The sequence below is a fragment of the Corylus avellana genome, chromosome ca2 (assembly GCF_901000735.1).
Source record: "Corylus avellana chromosome ca2, CavTom2PMs-1.0".
In the NCBI taxonomy this organism is placed as follows: domain Eukaryota; kingdom Viridiplantae; phylum Streptophyta; class Magnoliopsida; order Fagales; family Betulaceae; genus Corylus; species Corylus avellana.
Genome location: NC_081542.1, coordinates 37,538,530 through 37,550,217, shown reverse-complemented (window position 1 = coordinate 37,550,217; position 11,688 = coordinate 37,538,530). Strand labels below are relative to the sequence as shown.

Sequence of the window (11,688 nt, the reverse complement as noted above, 5' to 3'; positions counted from 1 at the left end):
ATTTTTTTTACCAAATTAAAAAAAAAAAAAAAAAAAACCTAGAACGTTACGCATCAGTTGCGCCTTATAAGTATTCACTATTCATCAATTGATGAAAGACACAGAAACATAGAAGGTTCTCTCTCTTTGCAGGTTTGACCCGTTGCTTGAAACCCAAGCAATTTTGAGAGAGAGAAAGAGAGATGGGGGATCAGAAGCAGAGTGTTAGCGCGAATGGCAACAACAATAACAACAACAACAAGAGTGATGGTGGCGGTGAGGGGGAGAGACCGGTTCGAGTCTATGCCGACGGAATATACGATCTCTTCCACTTCGGCCACGCCCGTGCTCTCGAGCAAGCCAAGAAATCGTATCCCACTTTTCCCTCTTCTATTCCTTGTTAATTATATTTTTACCCATGTTTGTTTCCCGCGAAAACCACAATAGATTCACATCTTTCTGGGAAAACTTTGTTCCCTCGGCTGATACGTTGTTTGACATTAGGAATTGTTTTTCTTCTTCTTATTTCTGTATTCTGAGTTTAATCATGTCTTGAAGCAAATTGAATTCCAAGTCCGGATATGTATTCTTTTGAGAACTTTTTCAGGGGACGTTTTCTGTAAACTCAGTCACTTGCTTTAGTTCTTTGTATGATTTTAGACTTCTGTGTATGTGTATATGTGAATGTAAATGTATATGTATATGAATGGATGCTTATTATAGTATATATTTGTTAGGGGGTTAATAACTTGATGTTGAATATTAACTTGCCATTTGGAGTAAATTATTTGGTAGTTTAGTGAAGATTGATTCGGGATATACTTATGCAATATGTGGACTTGTTTGGACTTCCACATATTGCATAATGTTTTGTGCGTTTTATGCACAAAACTGGACCTAATCATCGATAAGGATGGGGCTATTTCAAAAGATGGTGGATATCTTGTGAATAACAGTTAAATTCTGTGATGGGAATTTCAAGATACTCTTAAAACTCATCTCATTTCTTCCTTTATAGATAGCCCAATATTTTTTAAAGGGTTTCTTTTCAGATGATGTATTTGTAGCTTTAGGTGTTATGAAAAGCAGTTGGGGCATTCAATTGCAGTGCAACGTTCAAAGAGGCCATACTTCAAGTAATTATTAAATTGTTGTTCCTCTTGTCTGTAAACTCTGGTTTACTGATTTCTGAGTTTATTTCTCTTCATTACATTTCTTGGTGCATCTACCATGAAATTTTTATTTTTGAAGTGCAAGTGAAGTTTTGCATTCTCTTTTTATTTTATTTTATTTTTTATGGTGGTTTTCTGGGATGGGCTTTAAAAATGAAATTTGAGGCCAAATTGTAAACCCACTTTTTGTTTGACTTAAGTGCTGATTTAGTGTCAAAATTAGGTTACATTGTTTCTCACTTCTGCAGAAGTAATTGTACAGTGGAATTATATATCAGAATTGAAGGCAATTATGTGCAGCAGAAAACAGCCTATTGAATTTTCAGTTTTTCAGTATGAAAAGAAACATGCTTGTATGCTCGAATGTGTTTAAACTTTTTTTTAACTTTAGACTGTTTTCCATGCCGTTTAACATATAGGTTTCCGAATGCTTATCTGCTTGTTGGATGCTGCAATGATGAACTCACCCACATGTTGAAGGGAAAAACTGTTATGAATGAGAAGGAACGATATGAGTCTCTCCGCCACTGCAGGTTGGTTTATGACTTTATGTTATAATAAAGATTTATGATTTGATTCATTTGACCTCTGTTAGTTGCTGGTAAAACATAGAAAAATTCATGAAAAACGACTTTTGGGGTCTTAGATTACTTTTTCTTTTGGCTCTCGTGTCCTCCTTCTCTCTCAAAAGGGACACAAGAAAGCAAAAGAGTAGTTAGGTTACAACTTAGCCCAAAAGTTTATATTAGGTGTGGTGCTTTTGTGAGTGGAGCTGTCCAAATTCCTTTTTTCTTTTTGACTGACCTTTTTCTGTGGTAACTTAATAGGTCATGAATGGAAATGATGCCTTTGTAATTTTATTTTACCAAGAAGTTCATACTAGCTGACGCAGAATGGCAATTTTGAAAGTAATGGTTTTGTGTTTGTCAATCTGATTTTTGATATTATGGTATAAATGATATGCCAAATAGGTTATTGTGGGCTTCTGAAGACAAATTTTTGTTTTTACAAATATTATGAGGCAATGACAATGGTAAACTCTATATTATACATGACTTAGTCTCCTTTCTTAAACATCTTAATATTCTTTCGCTTCATGTGTTCTCTTTGAGATCCAAAGAGAGAGTAAAGGTCTTATATCATGGAACTTTTATAATAGTGTAATCTTGCTTTTAGCACATTTGGATTGCTGGTTGATTCTTGGATATGATATATATGCTAAATGTTTTTTTGATAAATATATATGCTAAATGTTGAATTAACTAATTTGAATGTTGGAATAGAGTGCATAAAGAATGCTTTTGTATTGTGTGCTTGATACAGGTGGGTTGATGAGGTTATCCCTGATGCACCATGGGTGATCACACAAGAGTTCCTTGAAAAACATCAGATCGACTATGTTGCACATGATTCTCTTCCGTAAGTTTAACCAGCCCCAAATAAACAAGTTTCAGTTTTTTTTAAGCTTAATATTTTCTAAAATTTTCTGGTGCTGGAATTTTATGCTTGTCTCTTGCCTGGGCTTCAAGTTTTATTTCTTTTTGAGAAACAATATGATGAATGTCTGTAGTGGATGGATGGATATCTTGAATTTGAGTTGATTAGGCTAAAATAAGAGAAACTTTCATTAAGAAATACAATGAAACCACAATAAAGTGAAATTCATTTTGTTAAATTGTTAAAATATTTAAAATAGCTTTTTGTTTTTTTAGCAATTACAACATTTGTCTTTGTAATTTGGTAATGCTTGTTCAGAACAAGGTCCTCAGTAGTTCAATAGCCGATTTCTTTCTTTTTTATTTTATTTTATTTTATATTTATTGATAAGTTATGCAGGAACACCCAGTGGGTTTTGAAACCATGATCTCATCCTTGACCTTGTTCTTTTAAGGGGAGGAAATGCTTGACCAATACTGTAGCTCAAGGAAAATACTTTTTTTTTTGTCCAATTCATCGTATATTTTTTATTTTTTATGTGGGAAAGTTCCCATGTAAATTACAAGTACACTAGCAACGACAACATGCTGTTGCTAATACACGGTATTAATTTCTTTGTGAAGCCATCATCTCAAGGTAACATATATTTTGTGCATTCTAGTATCATCTTATGGAAATTTATTCAAATATATGTCTGAATAAAGTGGAAACAAATGTTATTTTTATGTGATTTCTTATTGCATTATTGTTTACTTCCTCGAGATTAAGTTGTCTTAAGTTCACTGTGTTTCAAATATGTTAATTCTCTCTTCTTTGCCTGAGAATTGTAGTTATGCTGATGCAAGTGGGGCTGGAAACGATGTCTATGAATATGTAAGTTTGAGTAATAGCTGAGCTTTCTGATTATATGCTTTTACAACCGTTAGCCACTTTCTCCGCTGCCTCTCTCCTCCCCCCTTTCTTGTAGCAAGATTATAGTTTACCATGATATAATTATTTGATAATCTGAACACGGCTAGGTAAACCCTTTCTATAGTTGCTTCCTGCCAATAAATATTGGGTCAGCACAGGTCCATATTTCCTGTTAAATCTTTTGCTTCTGGAATTTTTTAATCCATTTCATTCCTCTTCTCCTTACCTCCATCTTGCTCTTCATCTGGCTTTATGTCACTCTATCCTTAATTGTCTAGTCATCGCTCTTGGATGTGCATATCCAAATATTTCAGCTGCTTTTCTCTCTCTCTCTCTCTCTCCCCCAACCCCCCACCAAAAAAAAAAAAAATTGGACATGTTTCTTGATTGTCGTCTCATCATTATTTACCATAAAGCTCTGGTTATGTTATTTCAATGTGTTTGACATAGATCTCTGCTTCAGGTTAAGTCTGTTGGGAAGTTCAAGGAAACTAAACGGACTCATGGAATCTCAACATCTGATATTATAATGAGGATTCTCAAAGATTACAATCAGTATGTGATGCGTAATTTGGCCCGTGGATATACAAGAAAGGACCTAGGTGTTAGCTATGTCAAGGTGTTTTCTTGTTCGTGTATCCCATTTGTTTACTTCTTTCAAACACTTTTTAAGATATTTGTTTCTGTGTGTGAACTGATCTCAATGATGCTATTTCTTACTATCAGGAAAAGAGGCTTAGAGTGAATATGGGTTTGAAAAAATTGCATGAAAGAGTGAAGAAAGAACAAGAGAGAGTTGGAGAGAAGGTATGTATGTTGTGATGCTGAAATAATAAATTGGCATCATATATGTATCTTTTGCTATGGGTACTTGGAACTTCTTGCAAGATATGTTAATTTTACAGTGTTAAATCACCAGTTGTCCCAAAAGCTATAGTTGATAGGAAATGATGCATTTAATTATTTAATTATTTTTCTAACATCTTTTATCGCCTGTAGGCTAAAACTCTTCCCCAACAAGTAGACCCAAACTTGAAATATTTAATTAAAATGAAAAGTAAATTATGGAGTTATGGTTTGGACTTAGGAACATCTTAATACCATATTAAATTACTAGTTGTCTCAAGAGGTTAAATTGATAAGAAATGATGCATTTGATCATTTAATTTTTTTTTTTTCCAACAGACATGGATTATTTCCTATGGAATTGATTGCTTTTATGTTTAGTAGGATTTTTGGAGGTTATTACAATCTGTATATTTTAAAATAAGCATGTCTAGGGCGAGAGGAAGAAAAAAGAAAATTACAATAAGCAAGCATGGTAATTATTGTTCTATACCCGAGAAGATATTCATCTCTTTTTACATGTATGTTAACTCATGAACCAAACAAGATGTGAGTACTGGCTTAGAATGCATTGCAGAGATAACTGTTTTGAAGGTGAGGTGACAAATCACTAATAATTAATGCTAACATTTGCTCATATATGTTAGTCAAAGTCAAAAGTTACAGGGAATTTGGATGAAGTATGAGAAAGTCTTATAGATATACAATTAAACTATCAATAGTAGTTGCTTATATACAACCAATGAGCTTATAGCTCAAATGGCATGTCCCACTTGGAATAATGTGGAAGGTGGGATCATGAGGTCAAACTGTTGGATGCATGTATAACTTTCCAAAAAGGTGTTTTGGGTTATGCCTAGACGAGTAATCGACTTGTATGCTTGTTGGTGACAGCCGGTAGCACTCAGATTGCTGCTGCTATATGGAAGATGGTGCTTTTGTGCCTTTTTTGGTGTCTTTGGAGAGAAAAAAATGACAAAAGTTTTGAGGACTGTGAGAGGACTTTGGAGGAAATTAAGTCTTTATTTTTCAACACCTTGTATCTTTGGACTGCTGCTTTGTTTCTCATTTGGTAATTAGTTATCATGATTTTTCTTGTTTGTTTTTGCTCGTACTAGTTATTTGTGTTGTCTCTTGTATATTCCTTGTGCACCTGGGATGCCTTACGCTTTTAATTATATCTTGTTTACTTATAAAAATAATAATAAAAAACTTTCAAAAAAAGGTTGCTTGTATATGTGTAGCAACCTGTGTTCAAGTTTTACCTTGTTGACATTATTAGTAGGCGTGAGTTTTGATGATATTAGTTGGTGTTTGCCATATCCGACGGACGAACCAACCAACTGAATGAGCAGCAGCTGGAATTCGACCACCAAATTGAACTGATCACATGGCAAAAACGAGACCGAAACCAACTGAGTACTGTTGTCCAGGTTTTTGGTTTCTGTTTGACCTGCTTGGGCCCAATATGGTAGTAGCCCGTTTGGAGTGTTTTGGGCTGTCTAGAACTTCAGATTTGTCCTATTCGTGGCCTATCATAAACACCGCAGACCACCATTTAGCTGTTCTCCTATGATGTAGCCCATCTGACCATCTTAAAGTCCCAAAACTCCCAAACCTACTAGAGATGGTAACTCATATTATTAAGTAACATTGGTCTACAGTATAAAGGCCATATGGGTGGTGCGAGGTCAAATTAGACAACATCTTGCTTCTAGAGTAGGAGTTGCTAAGGGTAAAATTCGAGAAAAAGAGTCGATTGTATGGAAAATACTTCAGGAAGTTATGCATGGCCACCCCATATTGCTGAATCGAGTGCCTACCCTGCATAGATTAGGCATACAGGCATTCCAACCCATTTTAGTGGAAGGATGGGCTATTTGTTTACATTAGTTTGTAAGGGATTCAATACAGATTTTGATGAGGATCAAATGGCGGTTCATGTACCTTTATCTTTGGAGGCTCAAGCGGAGGCTCATTTACTTATGTTTTCTGCGTGGCTTTGCAGATACAAACTGTAGCAAAAACTGCTAGAATACATCGTAATGAATGGGTGGAGAATGCTGATCGATTGGTTGCTGGGTTTCTTGAGATGTTTGAAGAACGTTGCCATAAAATGGTCAGCTCCCTTTTTCTCTTTCACACACACTAGAAAAAGGCTTTCTGTAAATAACTGCTTTTGCATGCACAAGCTGATGCACCTATATATAGTTATGTGAACATTTGTTTTGGGCTCTATGCCAGGGAACAGCCATCAGAGAGCAAATACAAGAGCGGCTAAGGGGGCAGCAGCAGTTAAGAAGGCTTGTATATGATGAGGAAGTTGATGATGAGTTCTATGACGACTCTGAGGAAGAAGATGAAGAAGAAGAATACTATGTAAATGTTGACGAAAAATGAGCCCCGCTCGTTTTTGGTTCTTGATGGGACACTAATCTTGTTCATGGTATTAAAATTATAGAAATCTCCAATTATTAGTATGTTCATAATCTGCTTTGAGCAAAGAAAAGCAGTTGCCTGCTGGAAGTAACTCGTTAGAACAGATGTATAGGAAAAGGTAAAAGCTTATCCGAAGGGATTCTGCTGTAAGAATTTGGACGTGGTATTGATGTGTGAGGTTGAAAATATTTACTATTTTGGTTGACACGTCAGAAGACTCAGAACATCTTGCAGAAATTGGTGTGGCAGCAAACTGGTTGTTTCTCACATACACTTATAGCAATACTCTTAATCCTGAGAAATTAGTGAACTGTGAAATGACAGTAAGTTTTTTTTTTTTTTACTTCATTTTTCTGTGGATATTGTGTAAATTGTGTTAGAGAGAGAATAATCGACTTGCAGACCTGTTTGACAAATTGTGTTTTTGTTTTTGTTTTTAAAAGTGCTTTTGAGAACAAAAACAAAAAATAAATTTTTATTTATTTTTTATTATTTATTAAAAAGGTGTTTGATAATTGTTTTTGCTATTTCAGCCAATCACCTCAAAAATTATTTTGGGAACTAAGCCAATTCCAATAATTTGTAAGCATGATCCCTTATCATTTATGGGCAGCACAGAATGCATTACAAGAATGAGCAATTATATGATAAAAATATAATTAAAAAGTAACATTACTTCTATCTAGTCCTCTCTGCACAAGAATGGGCAATTAGGTTTGCTAGTTATGTTAAAAATTGTTAGCCTTAAATATCGTGTACGAGGTTCGGTTTATGTCGAGATATGAGTATAAGACTTTAGTCTATATGTATGGGCGGAATTACATGGTGGCTTGGGGGTTACTCCTATAACCCCTTAAAAATTACATTTTTACTTACCCAAATTTTTAAAAACTTCACTTACCTTCCGAATTGTCACCTATTTTGTAATATCCCTCATAAAATTCAAAACCTCTCAATTTAGTGTATCTAACTTTTTATTTTTATTTTTCAATATCCCCCATTCGTTAAGATTTTCCGTTAAATCACAACAAAATTCTCAAAATACCCACCCTTTTTTTCAGAAAAATATTTAATTTTCTTTTTTGCAAAGATTGAGGCGTGGATATTTTTGCAAATACCATTAAATTCGGGCCAACGCCTTAATCTTTGCAACATTTTTTTTTTCCCCTAAAAACAATGAGGGTATTTTGAGAAAATTTAATGGAAAAGTTAACGGAGGGGTGAGATTGCAAATAATTGAAAGATTGATACACTAAATTGAGAGAAATTGAACTTTAGAGGGACATGGCAGAAGTGATGACAATTCAACAGGGGGGGGTTTAAGTGAAGTGTTTTTTTTTTTTTTTTTTTAATTTTAATTTTAATTTTTATTCCCCAACTTCAAATGCTAGTTTCGCCCCTGATTATATTTATAGGTCAACTTTTATCTGACTTATTTATTTAAACGAATTAGACTCTTCAACCCTAACTTGTTAGTTTCATATTAGATTCGTATTGAATTTACAAATCGTATAATATTTTAATGTGATAAATTTGAGGAGGGTGGGGAAGGGGGTTAAGTGAAGTTTTTTTTTTTTTTTTTTTTTTTTTTTTTTTTTTTTTTGTATGTGTTTTATCTAATTCTCCAACTTCAAATGCTAGTTTCGCCCCTGATTATATTTATAGGTCAACTCTAATCTGACTTATTTAACTAAACGAGTTAGACTCTTCAGCCCTAATTTGTTATTATACGATTTGCAAATTCGATACGAATCTAACATGAAACTATTTTAATGTGATAAATTTGAGTATCACCATCAAAAGGATTCCAAGGTATTGGTTCATCTATAGACGCAAGTGTGACATTAATATTTCTTTAATAATATATTGTTACTCTAATAATTCCATAGAATAGGATAAAAGAAACATGGCAACAAGACTATCCTAGGTAGTACACGAGACCGAGACAATATCTCCCTAAGAAGTTGACAAAATTAGAATGATACAACAATCATAAAGACAGAAACAAGACAAACTACTAATAGCAATATAACTTCACTAGGCCGTGACAATCTCTAAAGAGGGCCGGCAGTCACCGGATTTAAGCCGGTGCCGGCAAGTAGGGCATGAAGAGTGAGAGAGCAGCCACTTATCGACACATGCGACATGAAACCGGTGGTTGCACTTGGGCAGGATCCTTAACTTGTCTCCGTCGGAGAAGTCAGCAAGGCAAATTGCACACCCTGAAGCTGATGGTGGAGACCCTGAATAGGCGTAAGTTGAAGTAGGCAACGCCACCATTTCTTTCTTCTTTAACCCCGAATCCAGTCGACGAGAGGCAGCTGATTGGACCGACTCAGTGATGACGCGATTAGCATACTGAAACACGCAGTGTAGCATGGAGTGAAGGCCAAGAGCACAAACAAAGACAAATAAAATGGCAGCAACAATGAGCATAAGATTGAAATGGATGGCAGCAGCGGCCGGTTCGTGGGAGTCGTGGGAGCTCGTGGTTGAGGTCGGACTAGGGGCGGGAGGATAAGCTTCTTGAGCCATGGAGAAAGAGAAGAGGGGGAGATGGAAATAGTGGAGAGAAGAGATGGAACATATTGAGTATTGAGTGGCTCAATGGAGAGAAACGATGGCATTGGATATGCTTACTTGATACTCCACTGTAGAGATGGAAAATATTGAGTATTGAGTGGCTCAATGGAGAGAAACGATGGCATTGGATATGCTTACTTGATACTCCACTGTCTTTTATCATGCGCTTCAAAGCAAGATAAAAAGCATCCATCTTTGCCTCGCCAACAAATTTTATCGTATTCCTATTGGTGGTTTTGATCAAATAGCGGCCGACATGATTTTGTTGGCGGAAAGTGGGGAGTTTTTGTGGCGTGGCATGGTGGGTGTGGGTGTCACCCTTGGTACAGATTTTGATTAAAATGTCAGTGAGATTTGAGTGATGATAAAGAGAATGCCGGGCGTGACTGATTTAATATTTTAAAATAATAAAATATAATATTATTTTATTATTTTAATTATAAAAAAATAATTAAAAAAAAAAGAACACCAAGCGTGCATTACTGTTCATGCACGCCTTGCATTATCCGTATCATCACTTGATTTTATATGGTCATTTGGGGCTCAATAATTAATTGATATTTTTAAATTAATGAAATAATAATTATTTAAATTACATCTATTCATCTCGTTTTATGAGATGAAAAATTACTAATTAATTTTTTTTTTATTCTATTGTTATTATAAACTCAAGATGTCCCACATGCATAGCAATGAACGGTCAAAATACAAAATTGTCACACAGAAAGAATTAATGCATATGGTTCAAAGTGTCGAGGATCCGACACAAGGAGAGATAAAATGCACTCACAATTTCCATTGACTAAATTTAGGGTCTTGTTCTTATTTGGGGCCTTGCCCGCATATGTCCTATATGTCATTCATTATCTTTCCTATGTTTAGAAAAAATTTCAAAAAAACCATAAAAACTTATTCACATCAGATTCCTTGCATTTAACCAATCCTCAATAGTTGCTACAGTATTTCCTAATGTCTAGGGAACCAAAAGTGATTCCCTATATATTATTTTAATATAAACATTTCTTTTTCTTCTTTCATCTTTCATCTTTTTGTCTTTCATTGGAGATTGTGTTGGAATTTGGTGAAAAATGTGAGGGTAGGTAAGAAACTTGTATTTTGTAAAGAAATAATATTTTAATGGTACATAGAAATGTAATGAAAACTATTTTGAAATATATTTTAATATATTTTGTATTTTGTAAAGCTATACATTATTTTAATACAAACATTTCTCTTTCTTCTTTCCTCTTTCATCTTTCATCTTTTTGTCTTTCATTGGAGATTGTGTTGGAATTTTGTGAAAAATGTGAGGGTAGGTAAGAAACTTGTATTTTGTAAATAAATAATATTTTAATGGTATATGGAAATGTAATGAAAACTATTTTGAAATATATTTTAATATATTTTGTATTTTGTAAAGCTATACATTATTTTAATATAAACATTTCTCTTTCTTCTTTCCTCTTTCATCTTTTTGTCTTTCATTGGAGATTGCGTTTGAATTTTGTGAAAAATTTGAGGGTAGGTAAAAAACTTGTATTTTGTAAATAAATAATATTTTAATGGTATATGGAAATGTAATGGAAGCTATTTTGAAATATATTTTGACAGGGAACAAAAAGTAGTTTTGTTCCCTAAACTTAGGAAAAATCAAAGGAAAGCTGCTGCTAGTACTCTAAGTAGCCTACTTCTATTGAGTGTTTTGCATGTCTAGATCCAAAGTCCACATAATTAAATTTTGATATGCTGTAATGCCCTTGAGAATTAACTAACTTGCAAATAACTCAGCGCACCTCCCAAGGCCTATTAACAAGGTAAATAAGTCACTAGAGATCTATTTAACTAGTTAACAACTTAACTATGTATAAGATAAACAGTGAAAATAATTGTAACTTAATACAAGATTGTGTAATTAAATAAATCCATTAATCATTAAATATCAAAAGTGAATACTAGATCTCTCAAAATAAATAACTTAAAAATCAAAACGTTACAATACCCAAAATATCATCAAATCGTCAATAAGTAAAGAAACTCCAAACATAATAAAATCCCAAATAAACATCGAGTATCATGGTTGAGTCTTAATAAGATAAATCAAGTAAATAATCTTGATCATCTCGCTACGCTTATCATCATCTCTATTCCACATGCACTACAACCATTCTGAGTCTACCTGCTCAAAGATGATCTTGACTATATCCTCCATCTAGATGCCTTCATAATTTTACAAAAAGGTTTTGCCATGTAAAAATATATCATCGTGTAAGGTAGTTTATATCAATGAGAAGTATACAATGCAGTATAAATATAAGTACAA

At 34.0% G+C, this 11,688-nt stretch overlaps 2 protein-coding genes across 2 annotated transcripts; one reads left to right on the top strand and one right to left on the bottom strand.

Annotated features, from left to right (window-relative positions):
- Positions 1-102: 102 nt before the first annotated feature.
- On the top strand, positions 103-6,977 carry LOC132171770 (choline-phosphate cytidylyltransferase 2-like). The gene is made up of 8 exons (XM_059583167.1): positions 103-349; positions 1,571-1,684; positions 2,475-2,570; positions 3,419-3,461; positions 3,964-4,119; positions 4,227-4,307; positions 6,355-6,465; positions 6,591-6,977. The coding sequence occupies exons 1-8, from the start codon at positions 183-185 to the stop codon at positions 6,744-6,746; spliced, it is 924 nt and encodes a 307-aa protein (XP_059439150.1). The 5' UTR covers positions 103-182; the 3' UTR covers positions 6,747-6,977.
- Positions 6,978-8,650: 1,673 nt separating this feature from the next.
- Positions 8,651-9,497, bottom strand: LOC132172255 (RING-H2 finger protein ATL74-like). The gene has a single exon (XM_059583727.1). The coding sequence runs from the start codon at positions 9,318-9,320 to the stop codon at positions 8,823-8,825; it is 498 nt and encodes a 165-aa protein (XP_059439710.1). The 5' UTR covers positions 9,321-9,497; the 3' UTR covers positions 8,651-8,822.
- Between the last annotated feature and the right edge of the window lie 2,191 nt (positions 9,498-11,688).

Excerpts from the sequence above, each read along its gene's own strand:
- LOC132171770 (XM_059583167.1), top strand. The coding sequence starts at position 183 with ATGGGGGATCAGAAGCAGAGTGTTAGCGCGAATGGCAACAACAATAAC. Across the intron at positions 1,685-2,474 it reads GAGTCTCTCCGCCACTGCAG|GTGGGTTGATGAGGTTATCC; the intron begins GTTGGTTTATGA and ends TGCTTGATACAG. Across the intron at positions 4,120-4,226 it reads TAGGTGTTAGCTATGTCAAG|GAAAAGAGGCTTAGAGTGAA; the intron begins GTGTTTTCTTGT and ends TCTTACTATCAG.
- LOC132172255 (XM_059583727.1), bottom strand. The coding sequence starts at position 9,320 with ATGGCTCAAGAAGCTTATCCTCCCGCCCCTAGTCCGACCTCAACCACG.